This window comes from Zasmidium cellare (assembly GCF_010093935.1).
Source record: "Zasmidium cellare ATCC 36951 unplaced genomic scaffold M409scaffold_1, whole genome shotgun sequence".
NCBI classification, from domain to species: domain Eukaryota; kingdom Fungi; phylum Ascomycota; class Dothideomycetes; order Mycosphaerellales; family Mycosphaerellaceae; genus Zasmidium; species Zasmidium cellare.
This window is the reverse complement of record NW_022986945.1, coordinates 919,321-943,037: the sequence shown is the minus strand read 5'-3', so window position 1 is coordinate 943,037 and position 23,717 is coordinate 919,321. Positions and strand designations below refer to the sequence as shown.

Below are 23,717 nucleotides of genomic sequence, written 5' to 3'. Positions count from 1 at the left end.
TAGAGGCGCCTGAACGAGAATGGCGCAACGATGGTTGTGAAGCGATGTCGAAGATTGCTTGTAGTCGTTCTAGGATTTCATCTCTATCTGTATGCAAGGACCCATAGTATGCACGCTAGTCAGCAAGGCGCCCACGCTATGCATCGAAAAACTACACATGCTTTTGTAACAATCAAACCTGCCAATGGACTTACTACCATCCCCGTCTCTTCCCTCTAGCTTCCATACCCTTAGCCTTCTGCTTGAGCTTCTTGCCTTCGTACTTCTTCTTCTTGTCCTTGGCCCATCGCTCCGGTTCACTGACAGCTTCAATTCGCCTCTTTCGTCGTCTCTCATCTCGTCTCTCCCTCGTCTTGCTTCGAGTCTCCGCTAGAGCGGAGACATAGACTTCAGGTCCGATCTTCTTCTGGATCAGTTCCAGGGTCTCGTTTGCCTTGTCTTCCAACGCCTTGTGCAGCTCGCCAGGTGGTTTCGGCACGCTGGGGTCTGTGAGAGCGTAGAGTGGTCGGAGAACAGTCTGCAAGTTGGGGATAGAAGTCAACTGGTGCAAAAGGGCCGCGAGAGTCTGCAATGTCGCCGTGCGGGACATGATGGAAAACTTGTCGGCCATGAGCATGGACGATAGTCGACGCAGGAGGTGAGAGAGGGCAGATGAGTTATCGCTCTCAGCGTGTGCAGCATCCTCTTCTGCCTCGTCCTCATCAGCGGCCTCAATTTCGTTATCGCTCTCCCGATTGTGGTCGGTCCAAGGCATCTCATTAGCAGCAAAGCATCGGCCCATAAACACCAGATTGCGCACAATTTGTGTCGTAAGAGTTTGGCTTGTGGCCAAGGAAATTGCTCGGAGAGCGCGCAGGTTGACACTGCAAAGGCGACGCATGTCTTCTGCACCAATCTCTAGACCACCTGAGCCTCGGAGGGGCAATCCTGCAAGACCGTCGGCAGTCTTCGAGGATGTACTCGCAACATCCGTGAAGAATGTTCCTAGCAGAGAAGCAACGTGCTCCTGTACTTCCACATCGTCGGATGACGGGATGCGCTGTATGGCTTGCCACAGATTTACTGAAGCTTTGGAGAACCCTACCGCAGGCGCGGTCTCCACCAGAACGGCAAATGTCCTGAGGCTGTCTCGGATGACCTGTGGCTCGGCGATGGTGTCCTCCTCAGCGCAGTCAGAGATGATATCCTCTATCTTTTCACGGAGGCCATCCAGTCTCTTCAATGGCAACTGCCTCGTGCGCAACAGCACTGCCCAGCATTGTAATGCTCCGCCCTTGATAGTCGACTTTTTCTCCTTCTTCAGCCAGGTGTCCATCAGAGACAGGGACTGAGCGAGCTGTGCATCGCCAGCGTGCTCGAACAGTCTAGCAACCAGGATGCGAGCCATGTCACGGCAAGAATCATCCGTGTCGCCAATCAACACTGGCAACAAGGACACAAAAATCCGCGAACTGATTTCGGCCAGTACCTCGCTTCCAATCTTGCCTAGCATGAGGTTCAAGAACTCCATGACACTTTGTCGACCCGCGGCATGCTCGTATTGCAAATTGCCGACCAGGAATGAGGTCTGCTTCTGCCATCTGTCCTTGCCTTGTGGGTATTCCATGACGAATTGCAAGTACGCACCCCTTCCGCTCTCTCTGATGTTGCGGTCGGGGCTAGTCACCATGGCCTTGCCAACTTCGTCCATCGTCTCATACATCTCAGTAATGACAATCTTGCGGCCAAGTGTAGCACGCAGAAACTTGTAGATGATGCCTTGCCTGTCTGGCTCGTCAATGTCCGTCTTGATGCGTTTGAGCACAAGCGCTACGTCCTTTTCTTTGACGCCTACTGAGCGCTTCTCCCGGAGTACAGACGTGATGAGCTCAAGAGCAGCTTTGGCCGCGTCGGTGCTCATGCTTGGCGCTCCTTTGATGATGGCGACCGCTTCTTGGACGTATACCGGAGCGTTGGCCTCAAGTTGGGGGAGCGGTACCCTCATGATCGTCGAGAACAGCCTCATAGCTGAAAGCTTGACCTCCTCTTGTCCCTGGATAAGTGCATCGCCTGCCATTGGTAGGAAGCCAGCCATGTTCTGAGGAGTCTGCAAGTCCTCATGCCGCCGCACAACCTTGCGCAGGAGGTTCAGGGCAAAGCTGATCAGCTTGAAGCGATAAGATGTCGTAGCACCCTTGTTCTTCGATTTCTTGGGCTCTTCGGGCTGGATCAGGTACCTCTTGGCTCGCTCGTCAACCTTGGCTTCTTCCGCAGGTTTGGCTGATTCCTCGGCGTAGACACGACTAACAATTTCCCAGCAGAACGAGAGCATGTCTCTGCTGTCAGATGCTGGATTTTGATCCAAGCCCTTGCGAAGACGCGCCAGGAGTTCGTCGATCTTCTTCACGGTCTTCAGATCAAGCTTCTCGGACAAGAGAGATCGGATAGGCCTCACGAGCTCACCAAGTTTGGGCACGAGCGTGGTCTTGGCGAGCAACTCCATCGTGTCAAAGCTCTTACTGCTCTTGACCTCCTTCATGCCGCTCTTGTATTCTTCCGCGTCCTTTTCTTGACCAGTGACACCGAAAATGTCGTCCATGATGACCAGCATAAGATCGGGCAGGCACTCATCCAGATCGCCTGGTTCAAATTTCCCTTCAACGAGCAACGAGTGCACAGTGAATGAAAGGACGTGTAGCTGATAACCACGCTTGAGAGCACTTCGAAGCTCTTTCAGAATGAAGCCGAAGAATCTGTTTCCAACCAGCGCCGAAATTGAAGCCAGAGCTTTTCTTGTTTGGTCACGGGCTTCTTGCGCACGGCTTCTCAAGACGTGGCATACATCTGTCAGGACTGCTGGAAGGCGCGCGATGAGATCTGAATCTGGCAGTGCCATCATCAGTTTCACGATTGTCACAGCGACAGGCATTCGTCGATCAACTGTCGATTCATCTTTCTGATGAAGATATTCCAGCAAAGGTGGCAGGTAATCATCGATGACGGTCCGTGAGCTGCTGTGGTCTCCAGTCGAAGTGTTGTGCATACCATCCACCAGGGCGCCTAGCAGTCGCAAAACTATCTTTTCCAGTTCGGCCTTGGATTTGAGGTAGCCGGTGTACCGTTGAAACGTGGCACGGAATGCCGATCGGTTGAGGACCTTCGCGAGAGAACCTATCGTTTGCACAGTCTGGTCTGCCAGCGTTCTGCCAGAGTCTCCCTCGATTTGGTCGAACACAAAATGCTCGAGGAGTGGCAGGAAGATACGCGAGACAGCATTCGACGCCAGGTTCGAACCTTCATCAGAAAGACGTCTCAGGGCTCGAAGCCGACGATGTTGCTGAATGTGCAGCACGTTGCTGAAGAAAGACGCCTCGTCGTCTCCACCAACGACAAGCGTTCTCATGCCACCGACACGGGGCCACTCTGAGAGCTTCTCCACAATATGACCGAGGACCTGAAGGTACTCTGCTCGAACGAGCTCGGACGTCTGTCGCATACCACGCTCAATGCCCGTCATCACAGCCTCATCTAGGACAGACATCCACGGACTCGATTCGGACGCCTGAGATGCTGCATCAACAAACAGCTGTAGAGCATGGCAAGCGCTAGATCTGTTGACTCGATCTTCAGGATCCCTGATGTAGAACAGGCAGTTGTGAACAATGGGTTGCCACTGTGCCAGGGAAAGAGACGGTGCTTCGTCGTAGACCCAGGCGAAGGCACGTTCCCGACGGTCATGATCAACCTCGTCCAACCTGTTCCCCATGGCATTCATATCTTCGCATGTGTTTGCCGCTTCAGAGAGAGAAGCGTCGCCTTTCACCAGGGCTTTGAGCACTTGTGAAAGCAAAAGGCGGCTTTCGCTGTCGTGCAATCGAGAGAATAGTGCCGAGACTGTTGAATACAGCTCGTCTCTTCCAGTCACAGCGAACTGGTCAATGAGAGGTAGCAGTGTCCGCAGAAGGCCGGTTTTGGTGGAGGGTGACACTGCCTTGTTTGGTTTGGTTAGCAGTCCGCCGCAAGTCTTTGTGACATTAGCTGCCTCGTCAGGTGATGTGATTCTTCCTGCGAGCTGGGAAAATGACTTCACGCATGCGTCTAAGAGTTCTTTTGACGGTTGCTGGTCAATGGTAGTCCCGACAGCTTTGACAAAGCTGGAGACATGCGGTTGGAGAATAGATGCGTCCATATCCTCTTCGGTCAACTTCTCCACAATCTCCTGGAGAATGAATAGCCGCACTTCTGACTTTGTGTGTTGGCCTTCGAGAAGAAGTGCGACGGCCTCGAGCATACTTACCCCCTGAGCTGCAAAGATCCGTGCAGTAGTTTCGTGTTCGGCCCAAGAAGCAAAAAGTCGCAGGAGACCGGATAAAGACTGAGCATTCTCGGCGACGAAAGTGCTCAAACGCGAAGTGACCAGTTTGTTGACTATGATCGTCCCGTAAGGCTCAAGTGACGCCGGGGTCATGCTCGTGTAGATCTTGACAAGACACTGCAATGCAGCTTGACGGACTGAGCGCAGCAATGACATATCCTTGTCAAGATCGGAGTCTTCGAGCCTCTGCGAAGCGCAAACTGCGCATGACAATATGCTGCTCATCAGCTTCGAAGTGGACGTTTCGAGTTCTGCTCCAAGGACGTGCAGCATGTCGTTGACCATGTTGAGCATACCAAATTGTTGTCTCAGGGGTGCCTTGGCGTTGTGCAGGGTCACTTCTCCGGGTGCACCAGTTTGATCGATCACAGCGGCAAGTCCAATGTCCACGAACTGTCCCAGTGCAAGCTCTCCGAATCGAGATAATGCCACAAATATGGCTTTCCTGCGTCCTGATTGTCCTTCTTTTCCACCAGCAATAGCTCTGCCATATAGCAGGCGAAGCAGGACCGGCATGAGCTGAGCATGGTCTTGTGGCCTGATAGCGTCGTCCTCGTCATCTGCTTCATCTCTCAAAAAGACGGACAGTTCCTCGCGGAAACAAGCTTCATCGAGTAGGTTCAGCAAGTGCTCTTCGTAGCGTTTGACCGCTGGCTCTTTCCATGCCAGCACGGCCTTGAGCGCAGATCTCTGGATCTCAACGTCGCCGTTGGCGCACAGGGAGAGCAATGCATCGTACACCTCCTGTGACTTGTATAAGACCCTGGGATTCACGAAGCGTGCAAAAATTCCCAGCATGGCTTTCTGGTCTTTACGCGACCATCTCTCGGCAGTTGACTCGCTATCTTCATCGTCACCCTGAGAGCCAGCCCATCTCAACAACACAGGCACCAATAGTCGTGAACGTTTCTCGGCAATATGAGGAATCTTGGCCAGTACATTGAGTGCTTGGTTCCGTGCAGTCGCTGTGAAGACTGATACTGGTCGCAAGTCATGCGACAGCTTTTGCAATGCCGATGAGACGCCGCTCATGGGTTCCTCGAATACCTGCTTTCGAATGGCCGCATTCCTGGCGAAATTTGGACACTCAAAATCGGAAAATACCTTGAACCAGTCCGAGTTTATGTCCATGAACGAAGGGGCATCAGACTCATCTGGTTCGGTGTCCGGCTTGCCGTTGAGCCACGATTCTGCTATGGAAATCACGACCTCTTCGCCAGCCTTCTCCTCCGAGAATGCGGACAAAGCCACCATGGAGTCTTCCCAAGCTTGAGAGAGGTGGACGTGCAGAAGGCCGAAGCAGTATGTTGGAATGGCTCTTTTCATCAGATCTCCGTTTGCCAAAGCTGCATATTCCGGCACCAGTCGCCGAATGTTCATTGAGATGGTCCGGCTGGTATCGAGGGAAACGGGCACAGACTCGATGGTTGCTATGATGGACAGCACACTGGGGGCGTCTTCACCCCGCAGTTGATAAAGCTTTTGCAGAATATCAATTGCATCCTGACGGATTGAGTGGGACGGCATGGAGAGGCACGCCACTAAGGCGTCTTCTAGGGTGGCGACTTGGGAATGTTCGGTTTGCGCAGGTTTGACCAGCTTGAGATAGCGGAGCAGGTTCGTCCAGAACTGTTCCCGGCCAATGAAGGCATTGCTGCTCCCGCAGAGCTGAGGCCAAAGGTGTTGCAAAGACGGCTCACTGCCGGCGTGGTCGAGAAGGTGGTGGAAAGCCGCACCGAGCGCAAAGTCAGAAAACTGCGGTTGATCGTCCCTGGGAGTCCTTAGTGCAGCCTCGACGATTGTCAGAAGGTGATTTGTTATTGCCGTCAAATGCTGTCCGTCGACAGCGAGATATGGCAACGCCGCAAGTTTTTGGTTTGCTTCAGCGAGTCTTTCCGTGGAGCCATTCTGGCTCCTGTTTTGAGCAAAATCGGCCAGGGTCTCTTGCAAAGACTTGACCATCTGTGGCGATGGTTTGAGCTTTGAATCGCTCTTTCCTCCGGCAAGACGTGGGATGAGTGAGTACAGAGCATCATCCCCTGTCTGCGCGTGGTCAAGCACAAACTTTTGGAAATGCGGTAGGACAAATTCGCGAAATCGCTCAGTACCGAATCGTGCGACCATGTCGCAGAATCGGAGGAAGTACGGTTGCCACTTGCCGCCCCGTACAATCTCGAGCGTCTTCCTCGATGCCAGTACTGCGTCAATTGTCGCAGTTTGTAGAGATACTGACAGCAAAGCAAGTGCCGACGTCCTCGCTCGCTCATCAGAGCCCGGCAGTTGATCACACCGGGCGATCAGTTCCTGAACCGCTTGCATCATCTTCTTCCAGTCTGAGACCCGGGTACCCTTCCGGACGGATACGATCGTGAAGAGAAGGTCTGAGCAGAAGGAAATGTGGGGGCCGGTCGCCGAAGGTGCACTGTCACTCACGTAGGCGAGCAGGCCGTCCAAGACAGGCTGAAAAGTACTCGACTTGCAATGGTGTATCAAGCTCGTCAAAGTGCCCGTAACGGTCTCCCCTACAACAGTGCTACCAGCTTTTGATGACTCTCCCGCAAGCTTAAACAAGCTCTGCAGTACAACGGCACCACTGTTGTGGATGCCGCCTTGAACACCTTTGATTGCCTCCGTCAGCAAAGTCATAACACCCTGCTTGTACAAATCCAAGGAAGAGCTCTCCTTGGTAGCTTCGAGGTCGCTCAGCATATGTTCGATAAGTGTGTCCAGAGGTTTAGAATCTCGCTGATACACTGTTGCTGCCTTTCTGAGCAAGAAGCTCATCGCTTCTGCCGTGAATCGAATGATGAACGGCTTGTGCGTAGTCTTGCCAAAATACGGCGCCAGAAGATCGTACAAGGGTCTGAGATCTGGGACTAGCAGTCGCGAGAGGTATTTGAACAGCCATGCGAGGCAGGTAAAGCTCCATTCGATCACAGCGAAATCACTGTGCTTGGCCGCGACAGAGGTGACAGTGGCCACAGCACGTTCAAAGTGTTTTTCGAAACGCTCGTCCAGGTCCTGCGCAAATTTCGCCAGCAGAGTAAGAATTGGCTCCATCGCAAGTGCGTCGCCTTTGTCGATGTACTTGACCAAAAGGTCCATGATCTTGTTCTCGTTGTAGAGAACGACGGGCAGATTATCGCATAGCGGCGCAACTTCTTTCGCAAACGTCGTGAACGTATGCGAAAGGTTTGTATCCCTCCATTCTTCCAGCGATGACCCAAAGTGTGTATGTGACTCCTCGACTGCCTCCTCTTGAGCGTCCACATGTCTCTTGCGGCGAACCGGATCGATCTTCAAATTCGAGATGCGCTCGTTGAAGGACTGGAAGCGGTGGTTGCGGGTGGATATGGTCGTGCGTTTCGTGTTCTTCTTCGGCTTGACGACCTTGTAGGCCTTTGCCGGCTTTCCTCTCGATGTCGGCGGCATGGCTACATCTTCTGGCGCATGCAGCGTGAAGGTCGTCAAAAAAGTTCGAGCTGCTCTGCATACGAGAACCAGGTTCGGCAACAATTTTTGCGGGGGCGGGAGCTTCCGCAGGGCCGGTCCGTGACACGCTTAAATTCCCAGCCACATGCACTCGGAAACTGCAGGTCAACTTGACTTGACTTTTCATATGAATGCACAGGTGAATCTGAAATGGTTCCAGCTGATTGTTTGGACTCATGACGGACTACTAAAGGCCAGCGATGCCCCTCTTAGGCTTTGTCTCTCTCCATCCACAAACAACATCTCGGCAACCACCAGGAATAATTCACGATGGGCAAGATCATTGTCCTGGGCGACATCAATGGCCAGCTCTCTGATGCTTTCGGGAAGTTGGCAAAACTCCACACCAAGCAGTCCTTCTCCTTCGCTATCATCGCTGGCAACCTCTTCAACGATCCCACGAACACCACCGACAACGAGCGAGACCAGCTCGTCAAACTCCTCAATGGCGAGATCGAAGTTCCGTTGACCACCTATTTCTCCCTCGGCAACAGACCATTGCCAACCGTAGTCACTGAGAGACTCACGAATGACGAAGGCGAACTCTGTCCTAACCTCTTCGTTCTCGGCCGCAAAGTCTCTGTGAAGACTTCTGACGGCTTCAAGCTTGTGGCGATCGGCGGCGCACATGCCACGAGTCTCGACGATCAGATGAATGAGTACGTGGCAACTTACACTGACAAGTACGTCCAAAGTGCCAGGGACTTCAAAGACGCGGACATCCTCATCACAAGTGACTGGCCTGCTGGTGTTCTTCGAGGATCCAAGCTCACATTCGACAACCCTCCGTCAAGCAATCCAAGTCTGGGCGATCTCGTCGCCACACTGAAGCCACGGTATCACTTCTCAGCTTCTCACGCTTCATATGAGCGTGAGCCCTTCTTTCACGAGGGACCACCGCCACGATCAGTGACGCGATTCATCAGCTTGGCTCCACTAAACAACGATCACAAGCACAAGGCACTTTACGCCTTTTCTCTTGAGCCTTCTGCTCCACCACCCGATCACATCACGGACTGTACAGCATCGCCTTTCATTATGAACAATCTCAAACGCCCGCGCGAGTCGCAAGAAGACAGCCACGATTATATGCGGTTCTCCGATCGCAACGGTGCTGGCTATCATGACCAAGACCGACGACCTCAGAAGAAGAATCGGTATCGAAAGGACGAGCCCCGCGAGTGCTACTTCTGCCTCGCCAATCGAAGTGTTGAAGCCCATATGATCACATCGATTGGAGAAGACGCCTACATGACCATCGCAAAGGGTCCGCTCAGCACTGCGCAGACGTTCCCCGTCCTCCAGCACCCCTGCCACATGCTTATCATACCCATGGAGCATGCCGCTACCTTCACGACGTTCGAGAACGAGGAGAACGCCAAGAAGGCTAAGGCTGAGATGCAGCGGTATCGTGACTCGCTGCACTCACTCATCACTGCAAAGTCGTCGACTGGCGAGGAGGGAGAGGCGCAGCTGGGTGCAGTCACTTTCGAGATCAACAGAGACGAGGGCAGGCACTTGCATTGGCAATTTCTTCCAATGCCAGCCGACCTCGTTAAGAAGAGCATGATCGAAGTAGCTTTCGACGTGGAGGCAGAGAACCTCAAGTACCCGAAGTTCGCCAAGACACCAGAAGATATCGCAGCTGCAGAGGAGGGCGACTTTTTCAAGGCCATGATCTGGTCCGAGTCTGGAGAGAAGGAGATCGTCTTGCCACTGCCGAAGAGTCTACGATTCGACTTTCAGTTCGGGAGGAGAGTCCTGGGCAAGCTGCTTGGTTTGGAGAAGCGCACTCATTGGATGGACTGTGTGCAGCCCCATGACCAGGAGTCTGCAGATGCAGAGGCTTTCAAGGAGATTTTCAAGACATACGACTTCTCGCTCGTCGAGGGCGAGGATGAGACTTGAAATTGTGGCTGAACAGAGACCTGAGTGGCCTGCGACAACCCTCATCGACTACAGATATTTCAGGAGAGAAGAGCACGAAGGGTGGAGTGACGGAGTGATGGATACAACCAAGATGACCGAAGCGAAAGCGAAGCATGCGGCTGCGGTCGCAGGTGCGAGGACTCTTACTTCGAGAATCAATGGTCTCGTGACAGAGACTCTCCTGATGATTTTGGAGACAGCGGAAATCACGGAGAGCAGGATAGACACAAGCTGACGATGACAGCCGATCTCGTGCTGACGGTCGGTCAGCACTTCGACTCGGAATCCACGGCTCTTTGTCACGAAAAGCACCAATACCAAAAAGTTACAATCCAACACTTCCACGTCAATTCGCATCAAGTCCCCACTGTATTTCTCCCTATTCCGTTCCGTTTGCTGTCCATCTCCTGTATCCCCGATCCTCTGATACCACAAGAGGAGGTGACCTTGGCGCCGCGAATTCACCTCCTTCACAGCCACCCCTTACCTTGGCTGCAATTACTCAACTCGCAGATCCCATTCTGACCCAGTTGGATGGGTGTCGCTGTTTGTTGGATTTTCGAGGTGTTGTTCCAACCACACATACTCCGCCGGATGCAAGCGGGTTCCACCACAGCCTCAATTTTCTAGGGGACCGCAACTTTGCGGATGAGCGGTAAGAATGGAATGACGTATCTTGTCTCTCATCAGCGTACCTACGTGTACTGTAGCAGGTCTTTGTAAACATGACAGTATATAGTCGTTCGAAAGACGGTGAGGAGGTTTTTGGAAACCTTCCCGCTCTTCTCACCAGCCAAGCAAGCCCTGCTACATCTGCATCGACTTCCTCTTCGGGCTGCCGTATCGAACTCGATCACAAATTAAGAGGAGTTCATCGCACCCTCTTCTTTCAAAATGCCCGCCCACGAAAGATCCACGCGAACAATCACCTACACCGGCCCACCAGCCGAGAACTCCTTGCCCGAACGCACGAAGCGCTGGCTCGAGAGATTGAACTCGCAGAACGATCGCTGGCTCCGAAAACTTCACCTTGCATCTGAGCGACCGAGGAAGCGATCGCCTTCCATTGACGATACTCGAGGGCAGGTGCAGTTGGGATACTAAGTATCGACCATGCCTCGCTATCGGAGCCCTAAAAGGCAACTGTGAATGAGGGATCGCTAGTTACCAAAGTGTAGGGGTTTTGTTTTGGAACGTTTGTAACGGAAAGACGAGTCGTCGTCGATGACATGTCCAGGCTCCAGCTGTCGGGTCTGGCCTGGACCCTGTCTTATGCCGGCCGTTGAAGGATACGAGTTGGGAGTCGGGACGTTTTTCGCGGTGTCGTGTCTCAGACGTTGGGATGTGTGATCCTTCGTGGCATTTCTGAATGGCGTTTGGCGCTGCCCAGTCGTGGAAATGATTGACGATGAAAAGACGATGAGTGTTTTGGCTATTCTTGCTTGCCACGCCAGCTTGGAGTCTTGGGGTTCTCTTGAAGCGTGCATTGCTTAATGATGACGACGGGTTTGTGCTCAACGGTGGATGAGATTTTGGATAAGATGGGATTTCGGATGAGTGAGAAATGTTGCATATGACAGACAAACATGTACAAAGAGCAGAAAACTTCATACTTTCCACAGTGGCATCCTTTCGTGTTCTGGATCCTTTCCTTCGTTCTGGATCTTTGTGACGAAGTTGAAGAGCGTACTTCGCAGCTCGCGGTGATAGGAGTACCAACACGTTAGTCGAAAAAAGGAGTTCGCTACCACTTACGAATCAACGCAACGGTCTCTCGTCGTGGCGGCCTCACAGGCCTGTCAGCAATTCGCGGCCTTCACGTGGCATACATAAGTTCGGCTTGCCTAGCTCGACACTTGTGCAGTTTGGGAGTGCCGTGTATTGGCACTATTGTGCGGGACGTCTTTTCCTAGTTCCAGAATGCAGTGCCGTGCGGTGGCGCCGTGGTTGATGTAACGGTGAAGCAAAGAGCTTGGGTTTTACGCGTACAACGTAGTTGGCACGAAGTCGCTAGCCAGCTGCAGCAACTGGTCTATGATCAATCATCAAGGCTGATGCAGATCCCCCAGGCGATCCATGCCGTGAAGATGTATGAAGATCGCATCAAGACGAGCAGCAAAATCCGAGCACAGCGAGGGCAGTCCCCTTTCTGGATCGGTGTCGAGATCTTCGCAAGTAGGCCTGGCCCTTGGTGGGCCCTGGGAGAATGCTCGGCCGGCGGTCTGGTGTTTTCTTTGATGGTGATGTTTGAACATATCTTTGAAAGCCATTCTTGCGGGCAGGGGCATAGACAATCACGATGCATCGATCAAGATCTCATCTTGATCTCGTCGTAGCTTCCCCTTAGCGGTCGTACTCAGATAGGCGACACAGATGCGTGCGTCAACGCAACTCGGCCAAGAAGAATCCGTCTTATCATGCACATCATGTCGAATTCGAAGAGCCAGGCTGTTTCCCGTAGAAATGGGCGAAGACTAAGGAGAAAGGAGCGTAACGCTGCATGCCGCGCCGGACCCTGGGGCTGAAGACGGTTGCAGAGCCTCGGGTTTTATCCCGCATGGAGCAGTGTCGCAGCACATCAACAAACAGAAGTTGGTGGTTGATGAGGACTGCGAAAGTCAAGGACTGTTCCGATAGATGTGCGGTGAGTGAGTCTCCGAAGAAAGTTCGCTGCACAGAATCCCGGCTCGATAATTGTGCCTGATGAGATTATTGGGAGCTTGTTCCTTCTACCGGTGAAGCGGTAAGCCCATGCTGTGATCAGTAAAGTTTGAGACCTGAAGGCTAACGTGAGTGACAGCGGACGCTAGGAAACTGTAAGTCAATAGCGTTGACGCTTTGATGTGGTCCTTTGTCCCCGGCGTCGGCTTTCGTTCAGGGCAACTGCTGAAGTGTACAGCAAGTCCATCGAGATCCACCATCAGGAAGTACGGCCACGGCAGTACTAGGAGATCAGAAATCGTGAGCATGCTGATCATTGAGCAGACAAATGTAGATGCCAGAAGCATTCCTCGCAGCATGCAGCTTCAGCTAGTGAAAAACAATATACGAGCTTCAGCTGCACTCTATAGCGAGGCAAAGTACGTGCGTGATCGGAGCTGACCGTGCCGGAGGTAGAAGATGGCGTTTCTCATTATTCCTCGCCAGCTTGGAAGGCGAATGGGACGCCATGCCGGCACAGGATTTCCTGCCGTGAGTGAGCAACGCGAAGGAAGGGAGCAAATGAACGTCCCTCGCCTCGACGCCCAAAACGCTCAAGCTCCTCTGCGAAAGCTCGGCATGAGTCGTGAGACTCGTAATGAGAATCGCATAAAACAGATTGAGCGTATGCCGAACAGATACTGCAGAACCCTCGTATCTTGATGCGAAGCGTCGACAGTTGACGCGGACTTGGTTCCACCCGGTAGATATCATGCGCAACCCCTGTCCATTCACATGTGCACAGGGCCACGACCGTTGCGGGCGCGGCCATTGCTATTCTGTCAATCAATGCTTGTTGATCCTTCGTACAATGGTGCCCGTGCCATGCCCCTCCGTTTCTGGCCCACGACGATCTTTTATGAAAGCACTGCACCGCGCGTGCAGCCACTTCTTGTCAGCTCGGGCTATCTTTGGGCAAAGGGACCCCAAAGACATTGGATGGCTTTCTCTCCAGATTACTAGTATGGGGTGCAGAGCTGGAGGAGGTACGAAAGGACCATTAAATTCTTGAGGTGCCCGCTGGTCTGATCCTGCCGGTCACCGTCTGCCACAGACCTGCATTTGGACAATGACTCGGCAAGGGTTGATACCTGCCTCGAAGTTATCATGATCATGTCCATCAACGAATCACCAGACCAGTCTCCTCCGCCCTCGAGACAGGCAATTCGCCGACCAGCCCAGCAGCCAGGACATCAGAGCTCAGCGAGGGTGCCATCCAATGCTTCAGGTACGCAGCATTCCACAGGTGTGATGATGAGTGTTACTGACTTGATGAAGCTTCCAGTAGCACCCGATCACAAGGTCGCAACTCATCGTATACCGTCTTAAGGAGAGACATTCTTTACCGAGCAATCAATGAGTTCCAGCTGTCCGGGGCAATGCTCAGTTCGTATACAGACTTGCTGAATCGTCTTGGATTTGACCTCACACCGCTCGTCTCCCAGGGTCAAACATGGTACCTTTGTAGAGGCAAGCGAGATGATCGACTACCTTGCCGGCGGATGGTCCCCGAAATCTATCTGAGGACATCGGTGGGGAAGGTATTGAAGGCCGCGGACAAGCCCGAGCTGAAGGGTGATGACTTGGTGGAGGAGCTTGCAACGGCGCTCTCATACGCAATCTGTTCGCAGCATCACCGAACTATCCACAAAGTGGCGCGCGCGATTGAGTCACGGCAGGTCGTCGAGCAATGGCGCGAAGACCGATCTTCCGCGGACACCAGCACCACCACGCCCATCAAAGAAGAGTCCCGGCCAAGCCCGCCGTCCAACCTAGCAGAGGAAGATGCGGAGGACGATGAGACCGAAGATGACCCGTTTGTGACTTCCAAGTCGAAAGAACGATTGAAGGTGGAAAGACACTATCAAGAGATCCTGAGAGGCTCGAGTCGTGAGCGCGGCAGTGGATCAGATGCGGGTTCGATATCGTCAGCTTCCGCGAGTGTATACTCTGAAACGCAGCAGAAAGCGAGAGACAGGCTCGGGTCGTGACAGCATCTGGCTTATTGTTACAATCGACCTTAGGAGGTGACGACAAGTGTGTCCAGCCACTGAACGGCTTGAACCAGAGTCAACGGTAGCAATCTAATACATTGGCGTTCGTCGCCTCTGCGATTCGAGGCTGGTATCCCCTTGAAAGGGCACTACCATGGCAGTCAGCATGGCGTTGCGGTTTGCTATGTTGGGAGTGATGGTAGGTGGGGATGATGGCCGGAATGCAGACTTTGGCGAATGTGTGGCTGCATCATGATGTGTACGTTGGGTGGTCGTCTGTGTTTTGTATTTGGCATGCATACGGGTCAGCTTTTGTCAAGCATTGAGGAAAAGGCGGTACAGATACTGTGTTTCACCAATGGCCGATCACTAAAGAATGCTTAAAGGTTCTGCCTCCTCTCCTGTCTTGCGGTGGGTCTCCGTTCATTTGACGAGCAAGACTGATTCGCTTCAGCAGAGCTGCGACCACCCTGACACAATGTCTCTATGCACTCTGTGAGCGGTGCCACCCAAATGCTGAGCAAAGGGTTGTAAAAATACAGTTGTGTCGATGTCGGCTCGGATTATCAGTGGACAACTCCACCTCCGGTACTTGCACAGGCCTTATGGAATGTCCTCGCCAGCGAATACATCATGGAACTCATGGGTCTTCTTGTTGCGTTTCTTGAGCCTTCCAATAGACCCATCCTTCAAAACTTTTGCCTGCTGCAGTCAGCACATCTATATGGATTCACAGTTGCAAGAGTGCTAGTCGGTAGCGCTTACCTTGTCGTGCAGCAATTCCTTGCTTGAGTAGAGGCTCGCACGAAGGCGGTAGGAATTCTGCGATTTGATGTCGAGGTACGTGTAGGCGTCGCATTTATCTGAAACGGGAGGGTTGAAAGGTCAACGGCTGCCAAAGATAGAGGCCAGGGTGTCTTCTGCTCTTTCGTGTACGTACAGTAGATGGGGAGTCCATTCTTCGCGAGAAGTCCCAGGTCGCAGAGCTCATCAAGTATTCTGATGACATCTTCGGTGGCAGAGAAGTCATACGTGTACACACAGATGAGAGTATGTCGTTCTGCAGGGTCGTACGTTCCAACTTTTGACGTTGGGCCTAGCTTCCCTTCAGCGGTCGCAGTTGCGATCAGGCGCCAGAAGCGTGGTAGGTCCTCTTCTGCTGGAAAGAACATCCATTTGCCAAACGTGACCCTGTCGCGGACTGCAAGGGTCAGAAGGTCCGTTTCCAGCTGGTCGCGGTAAGGCGCCAGCTTTCGGGTAATGGTAGCGGGTTCTTTGCCTATGTTCTGACTTTCAATCTTCGCCCGCTGCACACTGAAAGCTTCTAACAGATCGAAAGCTTCGCCGCCAAGTCTGAATGCTGTGAAGTTGGCCGGTTCTCGATGCACCTGGGCCCAGGGCAACATTGGGCTGCTTACCCAGAGCCAGGGGCCTACTTTTGCGGTATCAGGATCCGCGACAGGTAGCCGGCGGAGAAACGCATCGATTGATTCTTCTTTTCGCTGCCAAGCGGCCGTTGAGCCTCGATCGTGGTCGACTTCGACAAGATCGAGCGTCCTCTTGCCGTCCAAGGTACGAACTGGCTGTACAGAGGAGATAGGTCAGGACACGAAATCGAGAGTAAGACGAGGGTATATGATCTGACATGCCTCGCGTTCTGCTCGCTCTTTGCCCTGAACGAGGACATTTGGCTTGGGAATGATGTCGGCGTTCTGAAGCGTTCCTCGGGGGACGGGAGGTTCGTATAACCGATTTAATGCACGGCCCGCGAGGATATCGTAGTCTTCTCGCACATCGTCGTCGCCTGCAGCAGAGGTCAGATGAATGAGCATGATCCAAATGTCTTCGTACCGTAAAAGCTCGACTCGTCCGAGACGTATCCTTCGGTAAAATCAACCTTTCTCTTCATGGCTACTCATGATCTCGTGCCTGATTAGCACTCGGATCCTGGAGCATCAGCCCTTGAGTGTCAGTCTGGCAGTGTTTCCATGGTTGGTGTCAGGAGGAGAGATATGGCGAGGTGTTGTCTGATGTCGACGTAGTTGATTTAAGGTTTCGCTTAAGTAGACGCGCTAGTAGACACGCGTCTTTCCCGCGCGTCTTCCCAAATCACTTCGAGATTCAAGAACGACCTCACTCCTCACAACACAGCCAAAGAACGAACCGACCCAGAATATCACGACAGAACAACAATCCACACGCAAGGGTCAAATGCCTCACGCAGTATCGCCAGAGCGCGAGTCCGCGGGCACGCCTCAAGACACGACAATTGAGGACACGCCCACCCAGAATGACACCGTTGAAGAGGACAAAGATATCGAGATGGCAGATGCTGCAGATGGAGAAGCTGCGAAACCGACCGGAAATGCTCTAGAGGACATGTTTGACGACGACGACGACGATGAGGATGAGTTCTCCTCCAGTGCAGCAACACGTCCAGACAATAGTTCTCAGCCAACCGCCGGCCCATCGACCAAGTTCTCTGACCCCGAAAACCTCAGACAATTCTATCAACGGCTGTGTCCTTTTCGACCTCTCTTTCAATGGCTTAATCACTCGGCCAACCCTCAGCCGGATTTCACCAATCGCGAATTTTCCTTCTGGTTCCCCGGCAATAAAGTGTTTCGATACCTGTCCTTCCCATCAGCCGACCTGCTGAAGAAGCAGTGTGTTCAGATGAGCCCAGAACGTTTCGAGATTGGCCCGCAGTATTCAATCAACCCCAAAGATCGCAAAACACTTAAAAACGCGTCGGCGTTCAGACCCATCATGAAAGAGCTGGTTTTCGATATCGACATGACGGATTATGACCCAATCCGCACTTGCTGTTCGGGAACGAAGATCTGTAACAAATGCTGGCAATTCATTGTCATGGCGATCAAGGTCTTGGATGCTGCTCTGCGGGAAGATTTCGGATTCCAGCACATCCTCTGGGTGTACTCCGGACGAAGAGGTGCCCACGCCTGGATTAGCGACAAGCGTGCGCGTGAGATGGATGACAGTAAACGAAAGGCAGTCGCAAACTATCTCGAAGTCCTTCGAGGAAACGAAAACGGAAAGCGACTTGGTCTCAGACGACCTCTCCACCCGCATGTCGCGAGGAGCTTGAAGCTCTTGGATCCTTACTTCCAAAACGAGGTTCTGACAGATCAAGACCCATGGCAGAGTGCTGAGCAAGCAGAGAAGCTCTTGAACCTTCTGCCGGACAAGTCACTGACAGATGCATTGAAGAAGAAATGGGACTCCTCAGCCGATAGGAGTTCCAACCAGAAGTGGATCGACGTCAACGCCATGGCAGAAGCCGGCAGTTTGTCCACCCTTTCGACCACACAGCTTCGGGACGTCAGGCAAGACATTAGATTGGAATACACTTACCCTCGATTGGACGCTGGCGTGACGAAGACGACTAATCACTTGCTGAAGTCACCTTTCGTTGTACATCCTGGAACCGGCCGAGTGTGTGTGCCCATCGACATGCGCCGCCTGGAGGACTTCGATCCATTTTCTGTTCCGGTAGTAACTGATCTCATTGCTGAGATTGATGAATGGGATAGAAAGCAGGGCGAAAACATGACCGACGAAGACAGAAGCAAGGTTCAGGATTGGCAGAAGACCAGCCTGAAGCCTTATATTGAGTACTTCAAAGGGCATGTCGCGAGCGTAATGAAAGAGGAAGGCAAAGGCAAAAGACAGCGCGATGAGGAGGGTATGGACTTTTGAGACATGGATTTGACACTACTGGCGACGTGCTGCACTGTCAATATCACACATTTCTGTCACGCATTCCACCTTCACAAGTCTGTCTTGCGATGCGGTTGCTCGTACGCCACCCAAGAGCGGTGTTGCGCACCCTGCTGTGGAACGCCGACCTTCCCAGTTGGTTCTTCGCGAGCACGCGGTGTGAAATTCGCGATGCCGGCGTCACTGCCTGATAGGTTCTTCGAGCCCACTCTGCCGCTTCGGCTCTTAGACACGGGGCGAACTGGCCGATCCAAGAGCAAGCTCGACGGTGGTCCAGTTCCCTCGACGAGTTCTCATCAGTGATTGGGAGCACAGCCGCAGAACGTCATGACCGTCAGCGCTTGACGAAGCGATGGACTCTACCCTGTGGTGTCGAGGCTTTCTCTCCACACTAGCCGCATCGAACTCAGCTGTGCTGATTTGCACATGCAGGACGCTGAGCCAATTGCTGGCCATTAATAAAGAGTTACGATCCGCCAGCTCCAGCTACTGGGGGTTGTTACATCCTTGCTTGCGGACCGATTGAGGGTGGTATCGCTTGGCGCTTGATGAGCAGACATCCGGGGAAGTGCACCCAGCTGCGTGGTCCGACGTGTACGAGACGCTTAGTACCAGGATCTTGCCTTCTGGAGAAGCTTATCCCTTCCGCGAGGAGGAGTGTTGGCGTGTTGTCTTCACGCCAACACTTCTATCGCTACGATCGGAGCATCAATGCCCAGCTACTGTACGTCCTTGTACAGGGTCAGGAGCCGCGCAACAAAGTCCAGCGCTTGCCTTCAATCCACACGAAAGACGAATTGGGGCATCACAGCTCATGATCCAAGCGTTTCCGGCACCTGTCCCTTTGATCAACATCCGACTCGTCTTCGTGCCACCATTTCCCCGAGCTGCATATAAGAGGGACTGGATCGGCACATCAGAAGCGGTGCGAGGTACTGATCGTCGTATTGTGGCGCTGGATGCTATCCCAAAGTCACCCTGATCATCAGCATGAAAATTGCTGCAGTGTTGACGATTAGCTGCCTGGCATGGGTCATGATCAATGATGAGACAACGCACACCTACCGCCCACTTCGGTTGCGCCATCTCCTGCATCGCCCACTCACCCCTCACAGGCAGAGGGCGGCGAGGGCCGCAACCTTATTGGCCATCTTGGCCACCGCAGCAGAGGACCGTGTAATCTGATGAACGGGCCTACTGCCTCGATGAGACCCACACCGGTCTGTCGTTGGGATAGGAATGGCTCTTCCAGACCGGTACTTTCGAAATGGTGCACAGCCTCAGTTTGCTCGACTCTCGGCGACGCAGTCGGTAGCAGCAACTCAGCAGGCCAGTTCTTCGTGTCAGTTTAGTCGCGGAGATATCACAGCGAATGGTGGATGGGAGCCCCATCAAAAGCATTGCTATCATCTTGACTCAAGTACGTGGCACGCAAGTATCACGCCAAATGATATCTGGTTGGTCTTTAGAGGGACCATGCGGAATTGGATCCATTACCCTGGCGAGGAGATCCGAGATCATTGGAGGGCAGGCGGTGAAACGACCATGCAAAAGGCGACTCTTCTCCACGCTAGTGTTGATGGGCGTGAGATTCTCCTGGCTGAACGCAGTTTATCCTTCGCTTCTAGCAATGACCCACAGGGTCCCATGCGTGGCAAAAGCATATCTACATGCAATTGTCACACGTGGGCGATTCCTAAAGGTGGAAGCAAGAAAGCATCTGCACAACCCGAGTCTTTGCATGTCGCCACACGGTAGCTAGTGTTTTCGGCAGGAGTGAATGTCCACTTTGATTGAGCTTGGGGGGCGAATGTCCGGCACACGCTACTCTCCTCGCGCTCCAGAGAGGTCTATATTGGTCCGGTCCTGATCCTGTGCTGGAGGCAGATTCTGGTGCGCCCTGGCGAAGGGACCATTCCCAAGGACCGGATAATCAAGAAATGGCGCCCATGGTACCTCCGCTTGCACAATCTGACAGCAAAGCTCGCTTTTTCGCTAGGCTTGGCCTCGACTCTTCCAACCCCACGCACAAAAGAGTGTATTCATTAATGAAGCTTGAGGCGGGCGAAGGAAGACGGAGACTGATGGAAAGCCAGACCAGCAGTACCGCGCAGATCCACGAGGCAGCTTGGCAGCGTGAGGTGTTGAGGATATTTGAGCATGCGCGGCCTGAAACCAGGGCTGTCTATCAATTCGGTCACGACACCAGCCACGATGCCAGCGGGAATGAGGTCGTTGACAACTGGATAATCCGATGGATGTTGTGGCATGTCTTCCGCTACCGAGATTATCGCAACAGAAGTCGACCACCAGGTCCAAATCCGCCACCGCCCCCGTCGAGCTCTTCTAGCAGCGACGATGAGCAAGGCCCGCCATCGACGGGTTCAGGAGGCGTTGGAGGCAGCTCATCCAGCTCAGCGCGTAAGTGACTTCATACTCGTAGATCATGTCCTCTTAGCTTATGAAGTCGTAAAGCAAAAGCGATCGGGTCGCCTTCCAATCCATACTGGGACCCCATCAGAGACCAGTGGCAGAACTGAATACCGGTGTCCGTGGGGAATGTGCAAGATCGATTGCTTGCAGCTTTTTAGAGCGTCGAAGTTCGCAGCCAAACCGATGAGCCAGATGCTTGCCGTTGCCGATAGTCCCGGTCTATCGACAGTTGCAGCCTGCCTTCAACGATGCACTGGCTCTTATATCCTCGCTCAACTAGATCGGCCGTGTAACGTTGTCCACCGGCTGACGTCGCGACCCTATATGACATTGCCGGACTAGCGTCGAGCGACAGTCTTTCAGGCTTTGTCGGGTTCTCGCGCAACAAGGCCGGTTCGTTCCATGACATGGCCCTCAAGTCCACATGAGTGCTAGAAAGGTTGTAATACACACGAATGTCGTGGAGCAGACGAAAGGAAGTTGGCGTGACGTTGGTTTGGGGTCATGCGAAGATTCGACTTTTTCCCCGGTGAACGGCCGGCGCAGGGGACCAGAGCAAGCAGGAGCAAGGAAATGCGTCAAGCTAGCACTTATCAACCAAGCTCTAACGACAAGCAAACTGCGTCGGACTTTAAGTATGTCACGCCTTCCCGATCAGAAGTTGGACAAGCCAGCCATCTCTTGGAATCGGTTTAGTATACACCGCCTCGCCAAAACCCCGATCCGATTGGGCGGCACCAACACAATGGCTCGATCGACCTGCATCAGGTGGACGGGAAACTCTCAGGCCGCACGCCTAGAAGCCTCTTTTTACCAAATTGCCATGGCGATATTTCCTCTCGTCTGCACCCTCCACGATCGACTTTCAATCGCAGAGTGAGATCTAAAACGAAGGAACTGCACGATTATCGCGCGAGCTTCCCACCACCAACCCTGCGAAGGTCCCTCAAAGACCAACGTCTGAATTCGAGCAGCCGGACTGTGACAGCTGACTTGGAACTCATGTTATTCGCCAGTTGTCTTGAGGTTCCTTCGGAAGATGCATTGGGTTCGCTGGCTTGGAAAGAGGAGATCTCTCCCCGTCAGCCTGCATGTGGCTTTTGGAACCCGTCCAATGATGCGCTGTTGATCTTCACGGAAGCTAGCGGTTGTCTTCTCTTGACAACCAGGTGGCAACCAGATGACAACCAGATGTGGATATCGCCGGACGTCTCTCCGCTTTGACTGATATAGATTGTCGTCGCCAACAATACAGCTCTGCGTCCTCGACCGTGTGGCTGTCATGGACGACAAGTTCACATATTGTAATAAAAAGACGCCCATCCAGCTCGCTCATCAACATTTCTTCCGGCGCTTGAGTTGAAACCAAGCCGTCGTCCGAGGCAATGGCTCGAGCACCAACACGCCGTAGCTTGACCCCAGCGCGGTAATCCTGCGAACGAAGGCTACAGTTGAGACAGGAATTGGAGGTTCGATGCCCTTTCGCGATGCGAAGATCTCCAGGTAGATCTATCGAGCTGGAGTCTCGTAATTCCCTGGCTTCGAGTGCCAACGAAGCAGGCAAATGCTACCGCCCGTTGTTGGCAGCCTTGGTTTTTAGACGTCGGCTTGCTCTTGCGTACATCGGAGAAGAAGGCGAGTTCCTAAAGCCAGTTCCTAGAGTCCAGCGACGTTGGCCTAATTGGGAACTTGACGTCTTCCACCACACATTGACTGGTGAACAACAATGGTTTCCAAGGCCCCTATATCGTCGACAGGACCATTCTTGGCTACTGGAGACAGGTCCGGAAGATGGGCAGCCGGCAACAATGGTTTTCCAGTTTCCATGGGCATCAATGCATATCGGCAAGATTTCACTGGGCAGCAGCTCGCCGGTCATGCCAAAACCCAATTCATCTTTCTAGCCGGCTGGCACTGAGTCATATATGGGAGCCCTCGGTATGTCGTTGGGTCAACACACTTGACCTCGAGAGAGCGAAATCTGACCGGTGCATCAAACAGAGCCGCATGAAGTTGATACAAGAAAGACAATGTTACAAGCCAGGGCCATGACCCGGGATACCCCCTGCTCGGAATTTCAAACATCCCCTAGCTGGCAAACCTTATTTCCACTACTCGTGTACCAGCTCAAAGCACGGTGTGATTGATCAAGTACCAGACATTGGTAACAGCTTTGTGCCAGACAGACATGCGAGCTGTTGACTCTTGCACGAGCAGCTGCTTCAACGACTCAGCGCATGGCTGAACTCACGTTCTCGCCGCTTGCTATACCCTTCGCGCCGCATGTCTCTCGAGTCTTGCTCGGGCAGAAAGCGTATCCACGTTCGCTTGCCCGTACAACGGTGGTGAGCTCCTGCTCATGGTCACCAGGATTCAGCAGTCGTAGCAACTGCAAGGCTCTAAACAGGTTTGAGGGCTCGTCACAGCGTCACAGGCATCTGACACCGTCTCAGAATCACAGCACAGTACACCGCAAGCAAGACAGACCCGGATTGTCCACCACGCATTATCACATGGGAAATGATATAGTGTCCAGTCATGTCGCTGCCCTCTTCCATTGACGCCCTATCCGGGATGGAGAACGAGACTCGGCTCCTCTATCCTTTGCCGGCATCCCTGGTCCTTCACAGTGCAAATCGTCAACTCCCCGCTGTCCGTTCGCCAAATCTTGTGCCAGCCTGGAATATCCTGTCCGAGCCTGACGTTTTGGACAGGGGAATTCTGCGGCGTTGACACGACATCCATGGCATCTGTGACTTTCCAGCCACATCTTTACCGCATTTTCGAAAGGTGTCTCTCCACTTGATCAGGTGGCTCCAATGGGTGTACACCGTACAACGAGTTGCCAGCAAAGTCAATCCATCCAGTGCGGGAAGCTCGGGTCTGATGGCTGTCCACCATCCTTGCCATCATGAGACCTCCACCACGGTCTCATGTTTGCTTGGGAGATGAGGAATCTCGATGTTTTGGATCGAAGGGAGGGCCAATATAACCGCGCCCTCCACCTCCGCGACGAACCTTCACAAGCTCTTGTCAATCCTTCCTCTGTGCATTCCCTACCGTCCTTATCATAC

At 53.1% G+C, this 23,717-nt stretch overlaps 6 protein-coding genes across 6 annotated transcripts; 4 read left to right on the top strand and 2 right to left on the bottom strand.

The window, feature by feature from the left end:
* Nucleotides 1-193: 193 nt before the first annotated feature.
* Nucleotides 194-7,786, bottom strand: M409DRAFT_16022 (uncharacterized protein; the record flags this gene model as incomplete). The annotated part of the gene is made up of 1 exon (XM_033803457.1): nucleotides 194-7,786. The coding sequence occupies one exon, from the start codon at nucleotides 7,784-7,786 to the stop codon at nucleotides 194-196; it is 7,593 nt and encodes a 2,530-aa protein (XP_033674637.1).
* Nucleotides 7,787-8,116: 330 nt separating this feature from the next.
* On the top strand, nucleotides 8,117-9,754 carry M409DRAFT_62018 (uncharacterized protein; the record flags this gene model as incomplete). Its single annotated transcript, XM_033814983.1, has 1 exon — nucleotides 8,117-9,754. The coding sequence occupies one exon, from the start codon at nucleotides 8,117-8,119 to the stop codon at nucleotides 9,752-9,754; it is 1,638 nt and encodes a 545-aa protein (XP_033674636.1).
* A 3,828-nt stretch (nucleotides 9,755-13,582) lies between these two features.
* On the top strand, nucleotides 13,583-14,466 carry M409DRAFT_48679 (uncharacterized protein; the record flags this gene model as incomplete). The annotated part of the gene is made up of 2 exons (XM_033811010.1): nucleotides 13,583-13,703; nucleotides 13,754-14,466. The coding sequence occupies 2 exons, from the start codon at nucleotides 13,583-13,585 to the stop codon at nucleotides 14,464-14,466; spliced, it is 834 nt and encodes a 277-aa protein (XP_033674635.1).
* A 606-nt stretch (nucleotides 14,467-15,072) lies between these two features.
* On the bottom strand, nucleotides 15,073-16,378 carry M409DRAFT_48678 (uncharacterized protein; the record flags this gene model as incomplete). Its single annotated transcript, XM_033811009.1, has 5 exons — nucleotides 15,073-15,171; nucleotides 15,235-15,332; nucleotides 15,410-16,048; nucleotides 16,115-16,273; nucleotides 16,321-16,378. 5 exons carry the CDS (start codon nucleotides 16,376-16,378, stop codon nucleotides 15,073-15,075), a joined length of 1,053 nt encoding a protein of 350 aa, XP_033674634.1.
* A 302-nt stretch (nucleotides 16,379-16,680) lies between these two features.
* On the top strand, nucleotides 16,681-18,189 carry M409DRAFT_62017 (uncharacterized protein; the record flags this gene model as incomplete). Its single annotated transcript, XM_033814982.1, has 1 exon — nucleotides 16,681-18,189. The coding sequence occupies one exon, from the start codon at nucleotides 16,681-16,683 to the stop codon at nucleotides 18,187-18,189; it is 1,509 nt and encodes a 502-aa protein (XP_033674633.1).
* A 1,961-nt stretch (nucleotides 18,190-20,150) lies between these two features.
* M409DRAFT_62016 (uncharacterized protein) lies at nucleotides 20,151-20,750 on the top strand (the record flags this gene model as incomplete). Its single annotated transcript, XM_033814981.1, has 2 exons — nucleotides 20,151-20,629; nucleotides 20,678-20,750. 2 exons carry the CDS (start codon nucleotides 20,151-20,153, stop codon nucleotides 20,748-20,750), a joined length of 552 nt encoding a protein of 183 aa, XP_033674632.1.
* Between the last annotated feature and the right edge of the window lie 2,967 nt (nucleotides 20,751-23,717).